Genomic DNA, 24692 nt, shown 5'->3' on the forward strand with positions numbered 1-24692 from the left:
AAGACTGTGGACTTTGTTGTCTGGGCTACAAATGAGCGAGCTGATGGAACTGCAGGGGAAGAGCTTTCCAAGCAGACACGCAAACAGGCACGCACGCAGAAAAACACAGCATCCTGCAATCAGGTCAGTCATCTAACAGCAGAGACTTTAGGGCCCGGTCGGAAAAAGACAGAGTGTGAGCGAGCGAGCGTGTGTCTGTGTGTTTGCAGAGAGTGGTGAAGAAATGAAAGTAACAATGAGAAGAACGACGGCAGCATCTGGCCCAGACGGCTGGGGAACACAATACAACAGTCCTCTCATTAATACAAAATACAGACACAAAGCAGCAGCCCACATGTATCTATAGTACGTGCTGTGTGTGTTACAGAGCGAGATCGAGCGAGTGGAAGAAGAATAGATAGAAAACCGCATGGGGGCCGAGAGAGAGAGAGAGAGAGAGAGAGAGAGAGAGAGAGAGAGAGAGAGAGAGAGAGAGAGAGAGAGAGGGGGGGGGGGGGTGCAGTTGGTGTTTTACCTTGCTGCTGACTGAGACGATAAACCTAGCCTGACACAACTCAGCGGAGTGGTTACACAGCACATACTGATAGCACAGCTAGTACCCTACCATGAATTATGGAGATATTTTAGTTGGTGTGAGTGTTTGGGTGTAAAAAGAAATCTTTTGGACTGCTTCGGTACGTTGTTGCACAGCAGAAACAGCATTTTAAAGGCCTTAAAGGGAAATCGCTGGCAATCTCCATTATTTGTCTTGCTTTCAACAAACCCAGCGATGTGTTCGTTGGACATTCAATACTTTCTGACTCTCCAGTCTGCGCCTCTGAGGCCCCCAGCCGGTTTATTCCTGCTAAACACATAAATCTTTAAAACAGGTCAAAAACGTGTAGGTTTATTTCAGGAGTAAATTGTGCATTTTTTTGTGGACTATTTTCAGCCGTGGATTAATACACATTTTGGCATGCTAGTGAGTGTTTACAACACCGGGGTGGAAGTATCTGTGGGTGACTCTGATAAACCACAGCAGCTCTGCTTATTGTAATGAAGGAGCATGTTACCCTCTGCAGAATGTGGCTCATTAATGTGGAAGAACTATGAAGCACGGCGGCACAGAGAAATAAATGACAGTTGTTTTTTTTGCTGCAGAGAAGATAGTTAATGATCTCAACGTGGGGTTGTTAGTGCTGTAGTTCATACCTCTGCCTCCAGAGGGCAGCGTGGCCACGTCGCTGTTGACAGGCAGGCCGGTGCCCAGTCCGTTGTTTAACACCGGGCCGTCGGATGGCTTCAGCTGCCATGTCAAACCCAGAAAGTTGATCGCTGCACACAAAGGGATGGAGAGGAAAAAGAGAGAGAAGGGAAGGGAGGGAGTTAGAGGACATATGACTTGAATGGTGGATTTATTACAGGTCCAGGATTAAAAAATAAAGCCGCACCACAGAAATACAGCAGGTCGACCCCTGTAAGTCTGATCTGTCATTTATACTGCAACCAGGGCTGCTTTTATATAACGCTGCTTTTACACTTTTATCAATCACACACACTGAGGCGAAGTGGCAGGTAGCCCGCAGCCCCAAAAACGGAGGCAAGCGTTGCACAGCTGACAATTAAAAACGACACGAGAACAAATCATTGTCTCCCTCCCTTTTGCCTCAACCTCTCACAATCCTCTTTCAACCTGACAGTGTCTCCTGCTTTCACTCGGAGGCCTTTACACCGACTCGCGGAGAGCAAGTGACAGATTGCTCTCTGAAGAGATCGCTCTATGACTTTCCCTTCTCCTCTTCTTTTGTCCTCTGTTGTGTTATTGTGTGCTGGTGGTATGAGACTGCTCCAGTGCGTTCTCTCCTCACTTTGTCAGCCCCCTTGCTCTCGCTGCGTCTCCTCTAACTTCCTTAGCCGGCTGCCAAACGTCTCCTCCCGCTCCCCAAAATAACGGAACAGTGAGAAAGAAGCCCATCCCTTTACAGTACTTTTGATTCATGGTGACAGGTACACGCGTTTTTCTTGCACATGAGTGATTTCATTTGTTTCTGTTTGCTCCATATTAAGAAAAAAAAAGGCCACAGTGCACCTGCAGTGGTGGATGCACAAACACACTGATGTGAGCTTTGAGAGTACACATGCATTATGTAGGTGTTATTGCATGCCTCTCAGCATTGGCTGTACCCCCGGCACATGGGCCCATAACACCTGCATCTGAAGCCCGGGAATCAATTTCCCTCTCATCAAATTCCATCTCCACTTGCCCAGGGTTTACACACACACACACACACACGGAGAGGGATGAGTGTAAAAGTTGCAGAAGAAGGGGGGATGCGGCTTTAGGATTTGCTGCCGGGGCAGACTCATTCTCACCCATCTCTCTCCCTGTTTCTGTGTTTCTTCCTTTTTATGCACCCCCACCACACATCCTCCTCCTCCTCCTCCTCCTCCTCCTCCTCCCCATTGTTGGTCAAAGGAAAGCGCTGACACCTCGACTGCTGCCCGGCCTCCGCTGTCAGCTCTTTTTCTATTTTTCATCGGGGTGGGGTGTGTGTGTGTGTGTGTGTGTGTGTGTGTGTGTGTGTGTGTGTGTGGGGGGGGGGGGTTACAGAGAAGAAAAGAGGGAGGGAAAGTGAAAAGCAACAGAGACTACAGTGTCCTCCCTCCCCCTGTCTCTTTTTTCTTACATCCACCTCTTGCCCTCTCCTCTCTCGACACGCTGACCTTCATCCCTCTCCTTCCTTTTAATTCCCCCCCTCTTTTCTTTCTCCTTTCTCATCTTATCTCTGCCTGTCCCTCCTTGTAGATAACGCAGACATGCATCCGTGCACACGTGCCGGTGCACGCACATGCAGAGATGGTATCACGGGGGTTGGGGGGGGGGGGGTGGCGGTCGATGGAAAGATTACCTATTGAATCAGGTGGAGACAGTAAGCAATCCTGAGTCTATTGTGACGGCGCTCCCAATCTAGGTCATCCCTAAGAACGCACCAGACAGCCCTATAGTTGGCTTGTTGTGTGTGTCTGTTCATTGTGTGTGTGTGTGTGGGTTGGGGTCGCTGCACTTGTGTGGTTTCCTGTCACTATTTTCTTTCCTCTCCTGTCGGGGGTTGTGAAAGTCTGACCAATAGATGGCACTCTTCCTCCTCTGCGACAGGAGCATTAAACCCAGTTACTTTGTCAACAGGTTTCTTTGCAGCACCGACACAGAACGAGGGAGACAGAGCGAAAAATAAGACAAAGAGAGAAACACTTGTTACCATTCTCTGTACAAGCACCATCCCTCATTTCAACAAAACTTCTAACTTTGTTAGGGTGTAATTTTATCCCAAATGAAACTACTGAAATTGATGTATTTAGCTTTGTGTTGCCATAATTCTCAGCATTTTCCTTTCGGATCATAATTGCTGTAATTACTGTTTTCAGGCTGCATGGGAAGGCTTTACTGAATGCAATGCTAATAAAGCCTATCCGTATTGAACTCAACTGACAGACGACGGAAGAACAGGAGAGGTAGTCGGTCTCAGGCTGTGTTTTCCTTTTTAATCTGTCGTCTCACTCATGTTCATTTATCACACACCTCCACACACACACACACACACACAACCACACAAATATGCATGTACGCGCACACAGAAAGATCACAGAGAAGCAGGTTTAACAAGCAAACGAGTTGGATTAAAAATAGATCAGTTGCTTCATGAGGTTTTTTATGTAATCTCAATACATAATTCAGAGAGGCAAAGTGCCTGCCAGTATCGACTGCAAAAGACAGTATCTGAAACAGCATTGTCACACGAGATCATGTGACAAAAAAAAGAGAGGAAGGAAGGACTGATGGACAAAGAGAGGACGGGAGATGGGGGCAATGGCCAGGAGCTCGAGGGGCTCGAGACGAGGGGGAGGGGAGGAACAGAGATAATACTGGAGGACAACGAGAACTGAGAGAATATTAAAAAACGTATAAAAATCCCCAGAGGATTTAAAAAAAAAAGAAGTAGAGCAGGGAAAACAGGCTACACTTGATGTTGCACAGAAGGGAAGAAGAGATGAATAAGGGCCCCAACGGATGAAATGAGGAAGAGAGGAGGAGAGATTTAAGGGATGTCTGGCCCTGTATTCATTGACTGGGCTGGGTGAGAAAAGATGGCCGTGATTCATCCTGTGACAGTAAGTGGCTCGCAACACGGGCAATCGGACAGAAATACAACGCACATGTGTGTGTTTAGAGAAATATTTATACATCTCAGAGTTAAAGGGTGTTAATGGACTTCTGCATGAGAGGCAGAAAGGTGACTTTGTGGCAGGCCGTGCACTGAGTGTCCCCTGACTGGAAAATATTGTATTATCATCATTCTGTTCTCTGGAACATGTTCCAACTGTTCCCCCCACCTCTCTCTCTCTTCCTTCCTCTACGTCCCTAAGTCTCTCGCCCTTTTCTGTCTCAACTCAACCTTATCATTGCCTATTTAAATTGCAGCATCTCCCATTGAACCAATTGCACCGCTCCTAATTGCACCAAAGGCAGAGAATGGCCCTCTCTCACGTTTTTGTATGTAATCTCTTGCGCTTCAACTAAAGCCACACAGAGAACAAGTGTGTACACACACACACACACACACACACACACACACACACACACACACACACACACACACACACACACACACACACACACACACACACACACACACACACACACACACACACACACACACACTTTTCTCTGCCGTCTCCCCTGGCCATCCTGATAAATGCATATTAACTGTTCTAATTCACCACTAAATTAACAACTCTGACCTCAATTAGGGTGGTAATTGTGGCTGAGACCAGCCCCCCAATCCTTGGCCCAGCTGCTAATTGGTTTAGGAAGCCTTTTCCCTGCCGCTCTACCTTTCTGTCTCCCCCCCTTCCCGCCGCTATCTCCGAGGCCCTCATTTAAAAGGCCAGTAAACATTTTGTTGCTCAAAACAAACACATGAGGAACACACCTGAGGAAAAAAAACGCACCCTCGCCGTGTCTTTCAGAATCGCTCGCACCTTCCGCTCTATCTCGACGGGTGCAGTGCTAATGTTGGTGTGACTGAGGGAAAAACAGTGCGCTGCCTCAGGTTTTTCAATATTCAGGCCATTAGGGATATTTCTTAGAATTTATCACACAATATGTACTTATGTAGTCTATAAATAAAGCAGCCTTATCTCTCTCTGCTAAGTTTGAAGGCGCTGCTTGCTGAGATCATTTAGAGTCTCAGACAGAGGGACGGGGGCGGCGGTTGGCTACTGCCCTTGGGGGTCATATACTCTAAGAGAGACAATTTGTCTGCCTCTGTGTGTGTGTGTGTGTGTGTGTGTGTGTGTGTGTGTGTTTGTGTGTGTGTGTGTGTGTGTGTGTGTCGGCATATGCATGCTTAAAATTGCATGGTATTAACAACAAGCACGCACGCGGGCTCACACATCGCAACCCCCGTTGGGACCTCCTCACCCAGCTGATGCAACTGAACTGTAATTGACTGCAACACAAAAGGTTATGCGAGTTGCTCTCGGCTCTGGTACCTGCAAAAAACAGTGTCTTAGGTGGAGAGACGCGCCAACTCACTCAATCACGCAGCGAAATGGCTTTCTTATTGGCACTGAAATATTGAGACGGAGACGACGCAGATGTAGCCGTGTGTGTGAGCGCGAGTGCGTGCGTGCGTGCGTGTGATGGGCTAAATGAAAAGAGATGTGCATCTGAGTGATGTCCTCCTTTCTGAATCCTCATTTCCTCTTCAGATATCTCTACCCTGACCCCCCCACCCGTCTCCTCCCTCCCTCCCACCTCCTTCTCTCCTTCACATCAACCCACTCTACCTCATCTCATCCCCTCCTACCTCGGTCCTTCTCCCTCTCATCGATCTGTATTAGAAACAGGATATGAGGAGCTATGCTATCTTATCGCAGATCAGAGGCCGAGAGAGAACGAGTGAGGGTGGGGGGGGAAGGACGGAGAAAGAGTAGCCTATGCTGTGGAGTAGCCTATGCTGTGGAGGACAAGAGTCAGAGAGAAAATGAGAGACAGAGAGGAGGAGGTGAGAGGACAGCGATTTCTTTCACTCCACCTTCATCCATCTCCTGTTTCAGGACTAGTGAAGCACCATGGGCCTAATTGGACTAACGATTGGGCCCCGATAAGACCTGTGCTAATGAATAAATGAATGAGGAAGTAAATAAATGGAATGAGCCCATGCAGGCTAATGTGGGCAATATGAACCAAGAGTGATGACGTCAGTGAGGCTGCAGATAATGGATGAATGCACACGTCAAAGCATGGAATATTAGCTCCCAAGCACGTCCTGAGATGTCAGGTACACTAACAGGAAGTCAAAGGAAGAACATTGATGTAAGCACCACATTCTGGACGACCATGTGTGCCCCCTGCTTTGTATTACCTGACCAGTGCATACGACCCATTTATCCCTCTGCTGCAGATGGTATAGCACCCTTTGCCCGGTCCTGGCCATACCCTGCTCTTTTCCTGGACTTGCAGCGTGTGGTAAGATCCTAACCTTTATCATTACGACAGGCCCTGCTGCTACAGAGAACACGCTTCACGTCTGAGCCTTATGTCCCAGCTTCCTGCATTCACCATATGCCCAACCGTGCCCTCACCTCTGCACCCCTGCAGACACCAGCCTATACGAACACATACACACTGGCTTGAGCGACACATTCTGACCTCTGGCTGTTCCAGCTTGCATCAGCAGAAGGGAAGCCACATGCAGAGTGTGAGGGGACTTTGGGGTCAAGGTGTTGGGGTTTGGAAAGCAGCCACATTGTGATACCTGCGAGTCCGACACAAGTTCACCAGGCAGGCCCAATACTCAAGGGCTCACTACTCTTGTTTTTTTCTAACTTAAAAAGTCTCGGAGGGAGGAAAATTACCACAAAAGAATTTTTGTCGTATAATTAGCATCTCATTTGAATTTTCTCTTCAGTCTCTAAAACTACAAGCAATTACTAAGGCAGTGGTTCCCAAACTTGAGGTCGGCAACCCCCCAGGGAGTGGTCCACAGATGATTAGTAAGACTGGAAAAAAGACATAACATCTATTTTCCTGACCTTTATCAATCCTGCTATTGCAGTCTGCCCTCATGTACCTGAGTTTGAGGCTTGCGTCATTATGTCAGACAGTATGTGTTTCATGTTAGTGTTTAAAAAGACAGTATATTTGATCCACATTTCACACATTAATATCTCTAATTATAGTGTTTTGCACGCGTTAGAAAGATGTAGAAGCAGACTTCCTTCCAAGTTAATACAAATAACCCCAAATAGGACGTGGTAAGCAGATTCAAGAGCGATCCAGATTCAAGATTCAAGAGTTTATTATCCACATTGCAATGTAGGGTGTTTTTCAACATTTTCATTAGTTTCTCAGAGAATATTTCATGGTTCTTAATGGAAAAAACTAGGCAAATTTAGGGAACTGATATCTATGAGTATTTGAAATTTGGTGTGGCTTGATTGACTTTGAGGGGACTTGGTGAACAAATTCTTGTGTGTGATTTAGCAGCAAGTATGAAGAGTGTTGTTTGAAAAGTGAGTAGAAATCTGTAGAAATCTATAGATTCTAATGAATGACAGAAATTTACACCACTTTGATAAGAATTTGACAGAAAATATTGAAGCTATAGATCATTTCAGACTATAATATAATCATTAACATGTTATTATGTAAGGTAGCAGTGATACGACTCAAGCAAGGAACTTATAAGCGGGAAGAGCGGGCAGTAAGCGATTGTGATCAGTCTGGAACAGTGAGACAGCAGTGATGGATGGAAAGTGGTCGGTCTAGAGGCATGAAGGTCACACTCGATGACAGTGTGTGTGTGTGTGCGTGTTTGCATGTGTGTGTGGGTCATTTTAATCCAGAGGAAGGGGAGCTGGGAGTAGACTAAAAATACACTGCGAATGTCTGTGTGCGCGCATGTGAGTGCGTGTGTGCGCTCTCATTCATCAGTGGTGACAATACCATGTGGAGTATGCCACTGTGCCTGACAAATTCAGCCATCACGCACGCACACACATTCACGCGAAACACCCCTGCAAAGGTGACACAAGCGCCCGCTAGCAAGTTTGCTCATTGCAATGAAGGGCACACCTGGGCCTGTGTGTGTGTGTGTGGGTGGGACTGTGCACATGTGAAAACACTAGACACGAGTAGTCTGACATGTCCTCGATCTTTCATCTGTGTATTCCCTCGACTGCAATGCATCTCTTCCTCTGTTCCTTTTCTCCCTCTCTCTCGCCGCGGTCTGTCCGCGAAAGCTTCCGTCTTCTTCTCTTTTTTTTATCCTTTCTGACTACTTATGTCATCATCCCCCTGTTCTTGTCCTCCACAGCCACTGCCTCCTCTCCTCTCTCTGTCACACTCCCTCTGTTCCCTGCTCGCTGTGATCAATTAGGAGACATTAGTCCCAGAGTTATTCCAGGTGACAGAACCTCAGGAGGCCGCGCTCTCCTTCATCTCTCCTCTTTCTCTGCATCCCCCTCGGTTTCTCCTCTCCACACCTGGCTGTCTTGTCACTCCTGCTCCTCCCTCCCTGTCACCCCCTCCTCCCCTCCCCCCATTTGGGGCTGACAGTGACATATCAGGCTCAGCCTTCCTCTCCTCCGTCTGTCCCGTAATCTATCCTCCTTTCCCTCTTCCCTTTATGTTCCGTCTACATGCCGACAGTGACGCATCTCCCTTTTCCCCCCTTTGCCCTCTTCTGCCCTGACTCTATTCCACCCATTTCTCTTCTTGCTCTCCCTTTGCCTCCCCTCTATCTCGCACTCTCCAGGTTGCCGCTCACAATGACGGACCCGTCCTCCCTCCTGTATGCCAACCGTTCACCTGTATCCTAGCAACCACCTCTCCTTTGGCTCTGGTGCTCCATGCGGAGCAAGCAAACAAGACGCCCGGGGAATGAAGAACAAGCACTCTCGTTTATCCTCCTCCCTCCATCCGTTCAGTCATTCCTTCACACGTAAAGAGGAGGCCATACTCCGCTGGAGTTGGGAGCTTTTATGCAAAAATGCTGTCTGTCCTCACAAACAAGTAAATGCTCTCAAACTTGTGCGAACACACATATATAGGTGCAGGAATGTTCAGGCGCACAGATGTGTTTCTCTGCATTTATGTGTTTGTGTTTATCTCATTCTCATGGCTTCATTCTTACAGCCACACATAGTGAATATTGCTTCAAAGGGACATTGTCTACCATACCCCTGAAGCATGCTAAGTGCTGTCTTTGTAAAAAGTTCTCAGTGTGTGTACAAGTGTTTGTGTGCTGCCGGAAACTTGTAGAGGAGTTTCTGAAGCTATATTTATGGTCTTGAAAAATAAGAAAGGAAAAATAAGTCAGTTGAAGGCCAAACTGCCCTCAAAGCCACACAATCAGACACACATTGCACTCGCATACGTTGCATTGGTCGATGTAAGGGAAGAAGCACTCACGCACACACACGCATGCTCACACACAAAAAAGAAAAGTGCTGCTCAGGCACATGTGTCCCAGTGTAATTTATGAGTGGGCTCCTGGGCGGTCGCCTCGGAGGGGTCCTCTTCACGCTGCATGGCTCTGGGTGCTCGGCACAGTCCCTCCAGTGAGCGCAGGGCTCTATTTCTCACACACATAACGCACAAACACGGTACCACAAACCCACCTAACCCCCCCATGAGTGGCGAGCTCTACCGACTGAAACTCGCTGCACGATTAACGCTACAAAAAGCTAGGTAAACACAAGGGTTTCAGGCTTGGCAGCACTGCTACAGCTCTGTTCAGCACAGGCAACAAACCAGAGCAACACATTTCCTCACAGCAGATTAAACCGGGACCCGGCAGTTAGCAAAAAGTGATAATAACAATAAAGTATCATTTCAGCCTTGTTCGGCTTACTGAATTACAGCCAGCGGGACGATTAAGCTCGGCAGTAAAGTGCTGACCAGCGGTATATTAAAAACACTAAACGTACAGAAAATGGAGCTTAAAGAAAATGTTTAAGCAACCTTTGTTCTACAGTCACTGAATTTCATTAATAAAATGCAACATAATACAGAATAGTCACAGGGCACTTGGAGAAGCATGCAAACAGTATATGTATACTTAATTTCTTGATATTGCAAACAAACCAAAGTTACCAATTTTTGAAACAGACGAGCTGTGTGTAGACTGTGTGGACATTGTGTACTCAAGCCCTTTTTCCACTGGTCAAAAAACCCCAATAACATCTGGCTTTTGTCTGCAATGGGAATGGATACAATCGGCAATTTGTCCCAAGTCAAATGACTCTTCAGTAGACAGGGCATTATCAGCTCAGGTGCAATCGGCAGTGAAACGTGACACCCTTGTGCACATGCTAATTTGGCAAGACAGTGAGGTTAGAGCAGCTTAGTTTTTTTTTAGTAGGTTTACCGGTGTTTAAAAAACCTGTGTATACCTGACAATTTTGATGCAAACAGGTATTTGAGTTGTCGACTGCTTGAGTCCATGAAGCGAAGGAATCAGTTTTAAAAGCTTGGTATTTACTTTTAATGAACCTTTAGCAGTGATGCTCTGTCGGGTTCGGTGGCTGGGATCCTGGGGAAGGTTTTGTATTTTTCTTCATTCTAAATTATTTGTGTATTTTGTGTTTGTGTAATTTTTTGTATTTTTGTGTTTCTTTAAATAAAAGACAAAAATTTAAAAAAAATATGATGTTGGCCCTGCGATAAGCTGGCAACCTGTCCAGGGTGCCTCTCACCCTATGTAACCTGGGATTGACTCCAGCCCCTGTGGCCCCCAAAGGATAAGCAGTAGGCCTACAGATAATTAATGTAGGGATGTTCTAACAAAAACAAGTATATGTGTCAACAATGCCCCAGTGAGCTCTATATGCACCAAATAAAATAAAAAGATGGATAAAACAGAGAATTGTTTGTCCCTGCCCTCAAGTATCTTTGGGGAGGTTTGTGAACTTTGTGGGAGTTGTGGCCTTCCTTCCCCCTCCTCACGCTGGTTTCGTAGCTCCATATGTGGCTGTCCACTACAGTGTGACTGTCTGAAGCTCAGGAGAGGGTGTATCTGTCTCTGCGCCCTAGGCAAGGGGCCTTGATCTGCTCTGGAGGACACGCAGCACTCTCAAGGGCAGGCCAAAGGAGGACATGTGCACACAGGCACAGACTTGAGTGCACATTTGGACGCATCCAGAGGTGCATCAATCCAAACAGCAATATGGATGGATGGATGGATGCTGAGGTAGATGAAATAAAAAAATATATATATATATTTAAAATAAATAATGTAAAATTATATTAATAATGTATGTAGAGGCAATGAGGGAGTTGTTCTTACTGCTGATGGCACAATTTTTTTAAGATCCCCCATCTGTTGACTTTGGTCTCTGGGGTAAGAGGCTAATCAAGGGCTCAGTGACACATCTGCCCCCTCTCTCTCTCTCTGACACCCCCCCCCCCCCCCTCCACACACACACACACACTGCACAGTATATACGTCCTTTCTCTTTTTATTGTCTCCCTCGTCTCTCTCTCTCTCTCTCCCTCTGTCTTACACATACACACACAGACACACACGTCTGTGTTCTCTTGTCCGGTGAGCGAGGTCAAAAGGAATAAAATCAACACCCACACACCCACTCCCACACACTCGGAGCGAGGCTCTCTCTCCCTCTCTTCCCACAGATCTACCAGTCGACAGCCATCAGAGTCTCTTCCTGAGGTGCTCAGTAAGTGCTCTCCTCTGAGTGTCTGCCATCCCTTTGAGTTTAACTATTGCTCGTTGGCTTCAGATCAGTGAAAAACATCCTCTCCCCTGCTGGGTCTGTTAGGATTCCTACCCTGAATGATACCTGCTCACTGAAACAGCCCCTGCGGTTAATGTATCCTCATGTCTGTTCGACTGGCTGTTTACATAGTGGAGGCCGGAGCTCCTGCTGAGTCAGATTTTGACCGTGCTGCTCAAGCCTACATTGACAAAGCTCTCGCCTCGAGCAGGGCTCAATTTGTACCAGGTCTTTGCCGGAACAGGATCCGGGACCTCCCAGATTGGGGCTGGCGCCTATTTGATTAGATGCGGCCCCTCCTTCTTCTCTATCAAAATCTGTAAATACATTCAGATACATTCGGGGAGAGATCAGGCACTCATGTCACGCAGAGTCGCCTGGAGTGTGTGGAGCACTGTTTGTTGTGTGTAGGTGCAGCGCTGTGCAGCCTGCTAAACAGAGAGGAGGAGATCAATAGACTGACAGAACATGTCATTAGTCTGCTTCCTTTGCCTGCTTGCTTTTCGTGGTTGTAAATAGAACTTTTGGCCCCAGTTCCATTTGTACCCTGTTGTAGGTAATCCACAGACAGAAGGGTAACAACAGGGAGGTGCAGGGATAGTCAATGGGAGAGAGGGAGCTGCAAGGCATGAACAGCTGTTTCTACGTGCCTCCACCTACGGATTTTGAGTGATTACCGTGAATGCTCTGATTATTAAATCTAAATTAATGATGCTTTGTTTGTGACGACATTTTTTAGCTTTGTTCAGCTTGAACAGCTAAGCAATAGGTGCTGGGCTCCAGGCTTCTGAGTCAGACTGGGCGTCAGGAGCACTGGTACAAATCCTGATGGGCTGCCGCATCAGTGGGATAGTGGCCCGCTATAATATCTATACAATTATTAATGTCGCTGTAAATCTCTTTGTGTGCCTGTTGCTCAGGTTGCACATGAGACTGTGCTCTGTGCACAGAGCGCGACTGAACTCGATGAGTAAACACAAGAAATAAACAGTACTCAAATCCCTAGTGTTAATAACTGGCCGTTTCAGCTTTACACTCATTTGTTCTGGTGTCGGATGAATACAACCAAGAGAAAAGTTCATGTATTGTGGATCAGTACTGAACAAAGCTAAAAAAAATCTAGAAATAAAAGATATGTTTTACTGAGCATGTGTTAAACCAAAGGTTATTCTGTTGTCTTAATTAATCTTCGAAAATAACTTTTAAAAATGTTTATTATGTAATTCCTCTGGATAAGATACCGAATTGAAACATATGAAATGTAATTAATCCTCTGGATGAAAAATACTTGAGCACTTACTGATGAAGTAGGACAGTAGGATGGCCAGCAGGGCAGCAGCTGCGATGGCTGTCACCGCGGCACACTTCCAGCTGCAGTACTTGGACGGCTTCTTTAGCTTGAAGGCTGAGCGGGAGAAGGTGTTTCTGGGGAGCAGGCGAGGGGGCGGAGAATACACCGTTCCCGAGGTCAGAGGGTACCCGGGGGAGGAGCTACTGAAGAGAGGGGTGGTCCCGGACGACGTTTTGAACAAGAAGTGCCTGAGGGGGGAAAAAAAACAAGGGAGAGAAAATGTCATTTTAAGGGCAAAGAAAATGTGTTTTGATTTTAGTCGATTCTGTTCAGGACGGTAAACATGGAGGGGACACACCAATCTGACATCCCGTCAAGGTCCAGATGACAGGGTCACATATGTGCCGGCTTCTGTCCAATATTTATTTCTGATGAACCCTTTGTGCCATATGGGTTTGAACATCGTTGGACTGATTGTGTCCCCAGCTCCAGTCTAAGGTCTCTTTTTAACCTTCACCTTCCCTACACTCGTTTTTCCCCACTCCATTCACCCCACTTATGATGTGCCTCGTTTCTGCTCTCAGCGGCTGCGGAGGATCAATGCCATCCCCCGTTTCCTGTCTTCATTGCTACAGTGGGGTCAGAGCTCAGAAAGAGGATAAAAGATGGGTTTTGAACCATCATCTCTTTGCTCATATTACCCATTATCCTCTGCTACCACTGCACCTGCTCACCCAATGCGCCGTCTTTGCCGCTCTCCCTCCCTCCTCTACCCATTTCCCGTGTTCTCATTTTTCTTCACCCTACTGTCACACCATTCCTTCTACATTCATTTGTGCTGCACGTATTCCTGTTATTCAACATATCCTCTCTGTAATCATGTCTTTATTCATTCACTCCAACTATCAGATTCCTTATCTGGTCTGACTTTGGAGGAACATTGCTGCCACAGTGAGAAAATGAAACACTGCACTACATTTTATGACACTTTTGTGACATCTTTCATGAGACACACTGCCCCTGAACACACTCCAGGTGATATGACAGAAAAAAAAGCTCACAGATCAGAGAATGTTGGGAATTGTGGGAGTTAATTGTTTGCATGTTTGTGAGGGTGGATGCTCTGGCACTATATCTTTGTGAGTATCTGACCTTGGGAAAAAAGACATGTCTGCAAATAGAGGACATTTTTCTGCTACTCTCAAAAAGCAGTTGGAGGACAAGGGCATAGGCTCAGACAATGAAACAGGTAGTAAACAAGCTGTTTGGCAAGATTATCGTAACCAATTTATTTTGAGACAACTGAAAGTGAGCATTATCGGTAGTAGTAGTAGTAGTAGTAGTAGTTAAATAAAGTTGGGGAAAAATGTAATAATAACTCATTCTATTGATTATGATGGATGTTTAAAACAGATATAGTTTGGATTACATTTTATGACATTGACAATATCACTCAACTGAGTAAGTAACGTGGTGATGGTAAAAGAAAAGTCAAAGTTGCAATTTGAGTGTCATATTAGCTTTATCGAATGAACTACTGAGAGGTAGGGCACTGTTGACTATAGCTCAAATCGTGAGGGTAAGACTCTAGTTAAGTCCAGGTCCCATATTAATAATTCATTTATAGGATAGCAAATTATTCTAAATGAAAATGCAAAAGTCACAAAAACAGGGGTCATTGGTGTTGAGGTCTAAGTTGAGTTACTAGTCTTTTCTTTGTCAAGGGAGGTAAAACACAGTCTAATGTGATTCAAGGTTTGAGTCCTCGAGTCCCAGATATGTGAATCACCTATGTCGGAGTTCTCAGTCTAGTAAAGGCTAGTAACATAAACAGGTGCGTTCAAGTGTGTACGCAGGGCCTGCTGTCTCTTCTCTTCCCACCAGACTAGTGTGACCAGTTCTAACCTGCTGCTGTAGCTGCCTCTGATGATTTCTGTTTAAATAAATCCCCTGTGCTGTACAGTCTACGGTCCCTTTGATGTGTCTAATAACTGCTGCTTCATGACAGCATGTCTGTACATGCGTCTGCTCACCAGCAAACAGTTGCTGAAAACAGGTGATGTGCTCAGAGCATAAAGATTTGGTTTGGGAGCGCCGTTCCGCTCTTTATCAATTATTCAGCCAGTCTCTGCTCTGTCTCTCCTCTTGTTTTCTCTCATCATCTTATGCCACCGATTGTTGGATTGGTATCCTGCTTGAGTCTTCTTCTTTTTCTTTCCTTTTCTCTCCTCCTTCCTCCCCCTTTACCTGTCAGGTTCGCCGTGTGACACCAAGCAAAACAGGAGAAAGAGAAGAGACGAGAAAAAAAAGAAGATGGATAGAGGGTGAAAGAGCGCGCGGAGATGCCACGCGAAGAAATATGAGGTTATTGTCTAAAAATACCGCGCTCTCACTGTCACAGCCATCAATTTTAATATGCATGCATAAAGCTACACGCTTTCAAATGCATGGCTTGCATGTGTATCGGCACAAACACAGAGCCCAAGGTCAGCCAGCATGTGTCTCTGCTTCTACTCATTTTCACAGCCGTTGACGCACCCTGTGATGGCAAGGCCAGCGGTAATTAATTTCAATGCCCCTAATGCGTGCACGTGTGTGTGTGTGCAAACGCAGGGTGAGCTGGTGAATGACTTGCATTCAGCGCATCACAATGTATGCGATCTGTTGTGCTGGTATGCATTTGAATGCATTTCAGGGCCTGGCTTTGTTGTTTGTGTGCAGAGGCTCCACAGCGAGCTTGGTGTGGGATGGGAATATGTCTACGGGCCATACTAATTACGACTAGGAATGGAGAGTGTCTAATGTGCTCTGGGGAGGTAATTGACATTGATTTATGTTGCGGAGGACTATGGAGGGGTTCTATCATAGCAGGCAGCCGGCAATCACAACTCTGTATCATTAGGCTGGGTTGTGTGTGTGTTTGCTTGGATGTGTGTCTCAGTATATGTGTGTGTGTGTGTGTGTGTGTGTGTGTGTGAATATTATGTTTTTTTTGACAGTGGTCCAGCATGGAAACGTCTCACATAATTAGAGAGAACTGACAGGGACACACACTCACCCCCTTCTACTCTTGAGCTGCCAGCAGCACCCCCACCACCACATCTCACCATTGCTACCTCACTGTCATGCATCCACGAGCGGGCACTAACTCACACACTGACACACATTTGCACACATTCAGACAGAGGCGACCACCCGTGCGGAAAAAATAAAAAATGATGTGGGCTCTCTTTGACGAGATTGCCCTGTATGTTAGTGTACCAAACATTTAATTTGCATCCTCATAGAGGGAGCAAGTGACATAAGGGACGGACGGGAGAATGATGGAGAAGGAAGCCGCAGATTAGAGGAGAGACAGAGAGAGGAAGGGAGGATGTGTTTTCACTTCATTCCAACCCCTGTTCCCCATTGAGATAGGAGAGGGCCTGGACAATTAACCACAGAACAGAGAGCATGCTGGGTAATTAGCAGGAAGTCAAAGCTCGCATTCCCCTTGAGCGAATGCGAGCACACGCGCACACACTTTTGGAAGCGCACGTGCACAAATCCTTCATTTTCTCATCTCCCGTAAACATGTGGCTGCTTAGGATAGCACTCTGAGAATCATCATCACAGGTAGAGGGAACAATTAACAGAGGTCGGCTCTGTATGGGGTGCTGACTGGAAAACGGTCAGATCTGCGGATGAAACAAAGGGCTCCGGGAGCTGAGGACGCTCAGGAGAATTCTTCTGTGCTACAATAGCTGGGAAACAATAATCGGCAGATGGATGCAGTATAATGGGCATTTGTTTGCCGAGTGTTGCTTTGAAGAAAAACATGGAAACATTTGGAGCCTGCATGATGTTTGTAAAAGGCAAGAACAATAGAAGGCATCAAATAAAGAACTCAGTGGTTTGATTTCTTTCTAAGGGGAAAAAAAAACCTGAGATGTTGCACATATTAAGATTCTAGATATTAGAGGAAATGTTGCTTTGAGGTGGTAACAGGTGTCCAAAGGTGAATATATTAAAACAACAGTAGATAAAAACCAAACTGTTTTAGAACCAAATATGATGAGCAGTAAGTGAAAACATTTTTGATTGTGATTTCGGGGGATAAGACCCTTCTCATCTTTTACATGACATTTAATTGATATTTATACGTGTTCCAGGATTTTTCCACAGTGTTTTATAGTGGAGTTGGCCCAACTTACCTGAATAAAAAATGTCTCTGCTAATCATAGTTTAATTAAATGTAATATTAGGCTTATTAAGCAGTTGTGGTACATCACACGGCAAAAGCCACACATTCACGAGTGAGGCGACTGTTTAAGCCATCATCAAATAGATGAGATGTGTCAGGCTCTGTCTGATTCAACGCAGCGTTAAGTGATTGATTGATCACATTGCATGCTCGCTACAAAGTAATGAATCAGAGCAGCATGTTGGGACGTCAGCAGAAGTTATTTTGGTTGGAATCGTTTCAACAATTAGAGTCTGTATTGAATTAAAGTCAGTTTAAAGTTCATAATCACACTGTTATCCAGCTAAACTTGATGATCAGTGACTTTGCCTGGACAGGAGGTAGGAGTTGGGGAAATGTTCACTTCCCACACACATTTGAGAATCAACTAAAGCTGAGTTGGGTTGGTTTGGTTCACTGTGGACTTGACTCATAGACTGTTTATAAAGATGGAGGACGCGTCGCCACTTCCTCCTACTAATAAAGTCAAAATATCCGTGATACAAACACCGCCTACTTGTCTGTAGGAGCTACAGTCTGCGCAGGAGGGATCGTGGATGGAGCCGCGCTAGCGAGGTCCTGCGGATACACGCCGCAGATCAATTGTGAGTCTCAGCTGTCAAACATGACATTAGGAAATAGGAAATACCTGGATTATTTATAACAAAATAAATATGATAGTCAGTTTGGGTCTGAAGAGCAACAGAGAAGAGCAGATGCATTGACGGCCTGAGCCAGCTGCTAAAAAAAAAAATCATGAGATCGAGATTCTTTGGCTTCAGTTTTGAGGGGCAGTCATGTCTTCCATCTTTATGAGCTGAACTATGCCTTCCATTTATTCGGGGTGTAAACATTTTTTTTTTGCTTGCTCAGATCCAACTACTCCTCGGACCAAACGAGGCAAAGTCAGCATTTTATTAGTGGTTACAATTTCAAAGCAGAAAAGAGAGGTTATTTAGGGTAGCAGAGTAGTGGTTCTGCATAATAATTTGGGTATTAGATTTCATGTTTGCAGTACATACCGTATGAATGCAAGATCATGTCATTAATAAACCATGCATGATATTACATAGTTCTCATATGCATATCACATTGGTTCTTGTGCATACATCTTTTCTCACTGCTCTGTCTTGTTCTTTTTCACCCCCCTGTGGTTTCCACATGTAGCATCCTCTAATGTGTCCCCGCAGTAATGCATTTGAAAGTAACCCAAGGTACCCACACCGCGCCTCCCCACCCTCCACGGCACCTTCCAGATAAATTGAGATGCTGCGGCCCTCCCAGTGATCTTATTTCTCTGCTAGAGTTGTGGCCCACAGCAGAGCGAGCAGGGGTTGCAGGGGAATGTCCTGAGATCACACAGAGAGATTGAAACTGGCATCAGGTAGCTAGGAGGCTCCCAGGGACCGATTGGAAATCAGGTGCTTTCTCGTAAAGTCCCAAAACACATGTGAACACATGTGCCCTCGCATGCACACAGAGAAATGCATTTTTTTCCCCACTCTCCCTCAGTTTCTTGCACAGGCACACACACGAGCACACGCAGACACTGAGTGGCACCAGCCATCTAAAGTCATTTATCTCACACTGGTAAATGTATCCATGTTCTACGGGGCCCAATCTCCCTCCTCTGCTTTTCTATCTTCTCTCACACACACTCCACACAAAACAATCTCCTTCAATCACCACCTCTCTCCATTCCTCTCCCTCTCTCCCTCTTTATCTCTCCCTCCTCTACCGTAAACCATTCCTTTCCATTTCCCCCTTCTCTTGCTCTCCTGTGTTATATTTCTCTGCTATATCAAACCCCCCCTCTCGTCTGTTTCTGTCTCTCTCTTTCTCTGCCAGTCATCCAAGCCCTGGGGTGTTCTTAGGTGATCAATCTTCATCCTCTCAGCAATGTCACACTATTGGGTCAAGCCAGAACACACACACATGTGCACACACACATTTACTGTAACGACTGGACAACAAATGCCAAGATTTACATATGATTACAGTGGGGAGCAGTCACAGTCATAAAGATCACACACGCTTGGATGCAAACATACACACAAATGTACACAACCACACTCCCTCCCTAACATGCACACGTGTGCTCATCATCTCCTAGCTGCCGGTTATAATGAGATGGAGGATGACCCTTGCCAGCGCAATGGTGTGACTCTCTGGCTCTGCCTGCCTGGCTCCAACCCAGTCACAAGCTCCAGTAGCTCCAGCCAGCCCACCCAGTCTCTGCCATCAAGGACCAGAGAGGAGGGTCCAATCTGGGCTGGAGGGTGGTGCTGGAAAGTCTGTGTGCTGCTCTGGGCTTCATTCACTGCAACAGGCTCTGAGCCATGCGCAACCCCACCACCTGAACACAACCAAATACTGGCACCGCAGAGGGCAAAATAGTGCGAGTTACTCTGTGTGTGTGTGTGTGTGTGTGTGTGTGTGTGTGTGTGTGGCAACACAGTCTATGGGAAGAGGATTTATAAATGTATTTTCAGCATCATTTGCAACAACAGAAGTCCCAAAAATCTCCTCTCGCATTACGGCACATGTGTCACCATGGCAACACAGGTCTAGATAAGCAATTACTCGTGGAAATTTAACACCACATTTCCTCTAACCTATCTTACATACCGGTGCCATGCATAAGCACAGGTTGAGATCAGTGGGGCTGAATTAAACATGGCCAGGCCTCATAAATACTGCACAGGGCTGTCACTCTGGGGAGCTTATCCGGGACTGTCAGAGCTGGAAGCCCCAGCGCCCAGCAGGAGAAACACAACTACAGCTTGCAGAGTAAATGCTCACAGAGTGAGCGTGTGCATGCTAGCATGCATGTAGGCAGTGTCTCTCACACTGCATGCCTCATGAATAGTAATACCCTGCATGAATGCTCTGTTGGCCTGGTAAATGTTCTTTGTGTACCGGCAAAAGAGAAAGTGTAGGTTGTGTGAAATGGTTTGTATTTCCTGCTCCCTCACTCCAGGACGCACGCATAATAACTTTGACACATGGCAGCTTTTTCTAAGTGTCATGCTTGAAGACGAGGTAGAGAAAGCATTCCATGAGTGCACTTTTGTAAATCAGTGGCTGAGAGCAATTTTATTTTTGGTTAGGAGGCTCATATATTTGCTGAGAATGATGGACAGGAGATGCTCAGTGACACTGTTTGCATGATATTCGGCAGTATTATGTTTGCTCAGTGAACTGAAAAGTGTAGCTTTTGTCTATTAGATGAATCCACAACAAATGACACGGTGTGCTAAAAAAATGCTGACACAAATCAGTTGAACAAATCATGTTTCATAACTCTATACTCCTGATCCAGGACGTTCATGATACGAGTCATGGCCTTGAATTAATATGAAATTCATAAAATCTCTAATAAAAAGAATACCGTTTATTGGATGTAAAAAAAACATCATATGTGGTGGGTGTAAATTAACAAATAAGATGACTAAGAGCCCGGTCAAACCAGCATTAATTAGAGAAAAATATCAAAAAAAAGACAGTTAATTACAGTGAAATTATTAAATATAATGAGGATTCACTTGTGCAATCAAAGTTATGTGTGGAACTTTGATGTAGAGTTTACCTAACTAGACTATTAACTAGATCTTGCACTTTCCCACACTCCTGTGCTTTTATAATTTTAATCACTTTCTTTCTTCTGTGTTTTTATGCATTTTTTAAATGTTATTTTATTTATTTATTTTTATTTCCTTTTCTTTTAAATGTAATATGAGCACGTTTTTATTTTGATCTATATTGTATGTAAAGCAGTTTGAGCTGCATGTCTTGTATAAACGGTGCTATACAAATAAAGCTGATTATTATTATTATTATGATGGAAAACTTTTGACACCTCGATCAATTTCCTTCAGAATGAAAACATGCCACCTATGGTTCCTATGTTATTCCTGGAACAGCACCTTGTATTTTGAAAGGACATGTGAATACATGTTTGCAAATTTTTGGTGTGACCAGGGACACAATTATGTTTTTTGCTACTTAAAACAAACATTGATTTGTTCCTCGGTTACTATAGTAACTGGCTTCTTTGTGAGTGAGTTGGCAATTTTTACATAGCATCGGGGCAACATCTTCTTCGCTCATATTGCCTCTCCTTGCATTCCTCTCTGACACCATCAGTGTGCTCACAGGAATGATGTTGAAGCAGCGTGGCTCTGACCTTTCAATTCCTTCCTATTGATTAGTCCACTGCTGTGCGTACTGTAAGTGCCTCCAGACATCAGCATCAGGTAAAACCTGTCAACTGTAAGAACAGGGAGGAATGAAAAGGAAACACATTTCCCTCTTACCTGGTCTCCAGCGGGACGTTACTGTTGAGCACCCAGCTGTCTTGTAGCTGGACTGACTCAGGGGTGGTCGGCCCATCTCCAGTGCCCGGAGCAGGTGCATGAATGGGGTTGCGGCCCCCTCTCAGCGTGTTTCTGTTCAGGCTGTTGGCAGACTGGTGGGATAAGGTGTGGTGGTTGTGCGGAGGGGGCAGTGGAGGCCGTAGTGTGGACTGACTGTGGTGGTTGGCAGCCCCTGGAAGAAAAAAAAATGAGAGCAAGAGAGCCATTTAAGAGCCACACTTTCTTTTCAAGATTCTTTTTCGAGATTCATTCCACAACGCTTAAAAGTAGAAGAGACACGTTAGGCTTGTGGATAATTTAGGTTTATTTCACAGTATAACTTCATCAACATTCTTTCATCTGCTACTTTTGAGTCAGCAATCATTTTTTTCAGAGTGGGTGTCATATGTGAAATCATGAAATCTGATGATCCCACTTTCCCATTTCGGTTCACATTTTCTGTTTCGTCCGTATTTTTAGCCAGATTCTCCATTGCTGTCCCTCTTTCACGTTCACTCTTAGTTTCCTGTTTTCTTGTTCACAGCTATAACTGTATGTGTGTGCGTGTGTGTGTGTGTGTGCGTGCGTGAGGGAGAAAGAATGGAATATTAGAGCACTCAGCACAGCCTGCTTGCTCCTAGACTTGGGAGAACATGTCAGCTAGAATCCAATACCAGCCGCTCCAACACTGAGCTAATGGACTGCTGAGTGAGAGCGCTAAAAAACAAACCTGGGTGACAAGAACACCCATTCACACATCACCTTTCCAACTCTCTCTCTCTCTTTCTGAGTCTGATATAGGGTGTGTGAGTGTGAGTGTGTGTGTGTGTGTGTGTGTGTGTGTGTGGGTTCCTAGAGGAAAAATCAATAAACCACATACGATGCAGTATGGGAGAGCTTGACAAAGTTGCATCACTTCTTGTGCATTAACATACTCTCTGTGACAGGTGCATGTCCTCAATACACAGCTGATCAAAAAGCACATGTTTAATAAAAAAGAAATAATAACCTCACATGTCCTGACAAACTGTCCACACCTTTACTCTAAAGCCGACTGAATCACCATGTTGATGTTATGACAAAACACACCGACTCATTGATGTTACATTTGGCTTTGAATCCTGGCTCTACAAAACTGTTGGCTTTTTGATTTCATTTGACAGCACTACACAATACACTTTCATCATTATTTTACACATCTAAGCGCGGAATACATAACAATGATTGTGTTTGTTTGCACATTGCCTTCCTCGTCCTGATCAAAGGATGGAGTAAGCGCCCATATGCCCACATACGTGCTGGGGTGAAGAGAACAAAAGCAACTGCTTTGTAAAAGCTGCGCGATCACACTCGTCCTCCATTTGTCGGCTCCTTTTTGAATTATACACGAAAAGATACAGCGAGTGAGAAGAGGAGAGGCGAGAGGCTGCTTCGCATTCTCCTGTTTGCTCTGATATTTGTCAGTCAAAACATTCCTAGGAGGCATAAATGATACAAATTTTACTCACAAACACACGCACACAGTCAAAATCAAGCATATTTGCACATAGCAGCTACATTGTCCAGGCATAAAATGTGTGTGTAGCACTTTGTGTCCTTGCATGCTAACTAAATATCCCTCTTTCTCATCCCCCCTCTCAAGGATGGGGTGTTTAGATCAGACAGGGGGCAGCGTGCTCCCTTACAACTCCAGCTATAATGGCGACCAGTTTGTAAGGTGACCTGATTCCACCGAGCTGCCGCTGGGGCGCAGGTGTCACCCACGCGGCCGAGAAGAACAGATGCTTGTGAAAGAAGAGAACAGGGGAAGATGGGAAGGAGACGAGAGAAAGATGGAGGGGGCCTGACCTCTGCTGCTCGGGAGAGACACAAAACATCTGTTTGCACATGCAAAGATGCTCTTGGGAGAAACAGACACACAGGCCTGCACGCACGCACACACACACACAGACACACACACTTGCATATGCAAACATACATGCAGTCAAACACCTGCAAGAAAAGCCAAAGTCTAACACCATACATGCGGAGTGGAAATTGATATTAAAGTATGCAGAGACATTTCTTTCTCGTCCTCCTCCTCCTCCCTTGTATCATTTCTTCTCGAGGATTGTTTCCCTCTCTTTCATCTTGGTTTTATTTACATTTTGTTTGTGTCCTTCGCCGAGATGTAAGCACTTTGAGATAAACCGTGTGTGTTAAAAGCATTTTAAAAATACATTTTACTTGACTTCTCCTCCCAACAATGTCCCTTTATATGTGAAATAGCTCCTACTGCACCGCATCTGCATAAGCACTTTTATCTAGCTCGAGCATGATACACACTACACAGAGCCATATAAGGGGGGGGGGGAAGCAAGCTTTGCACGAACACATGCAGGCATGTACACAGCCGGAGTGATTCAAAAAATGAATTCAGGCGCCCCCATGTTCACACACAATCCCGCTGTCTGCTATGTTTAAATCTGCGAACAAAAATGCAAGCCTTTTGCCTTTGTTCACTTTCCAGCTATAAATATTGAAGAGTTTTTTTCATTCAAATTCAGCTGAATAATATATGGCACACCTTGTATGGAAGAGGAATATGTAGTTATATAGCCCTAGTTTTCCATGAACCAGTGCAGCTGTGTGTGGGCACCTCTGGGGAAAGGGTGCACTGTTCAGCAATCTAGCTACTACGCTGTTACACAGGGACTCAGTCATGTCCTCCACTGTTTCACAGACTCACATCTGCTTCATTTTGTAATAAAAATATTTCACATTTCCCTTCATAGAAAAATATGGAAATCCTATTATCTTTAATCTAGCAGCAAATTCTATTACATGTCCCCAGATAATGTCAGAAAAATGTAAATCCTGATAAATACATTGCCAGTGATTCTATTTATTTACTCTCTTCATATAGCACTCTGGGGCCACCAGCGTTGTCATGTTCACTAAACTGAAATGTGACGCATCTTCATTGGATCAATATTTATCTAATATTATTAATGTGCAAATGCCTTGTTATTGTTAAAAACATGGTGCACATATAACTGCTTTA

General features: G+C 45.2%; 1 protein-coding gene across 4 annotated transcripts in view; it reads right to left on the reverse strand.

The window, feature by feature from the left end:
- Positions 1-24692, reverse strand: part of tenm2 (teneurin transmembrane protein 2) — a 107509-nt gene that overhangs the window by 35626 nt on the left and 47191 nt on the right. For all 4 annotated transcript variants that reach the window (XM_034597698.1, XM_034597697.1, XM_034597700.1 and 1 more), the window contains 3 exons: positions 21611-21842; positions 13082-13320; positions 1192-1314 (listed from right to left, as the gene is read on the reverse strand). In XM_034597698.1, the coding sequence (XP_034453589.1) occupies positions 1192-1314; positions 13082-13320; positions 21611-21842 (594 nt within the window). The remainder of the gene's footprint in view (positions 1-1191; positions 1315-13081; positions 13321-21610; positions 21843-24692) is intronic.

Source organism: Hippoglossus hippoglossus, chromosome 10, assembly GCF_009819705.1.
Source record: "Hippoglossus hippoglossus isolate fHipHip1 chromosome 10, fHipHip1.pri, whole genome shotgun sequence".
Classification (NCBI taxonomy): Eukaryota; Metazoa; Chordata; class Actinopteri; order Pleuronectiformes; family Pleuronectidae; genus Hippoglossus; species Hippoglossus hippoglossus.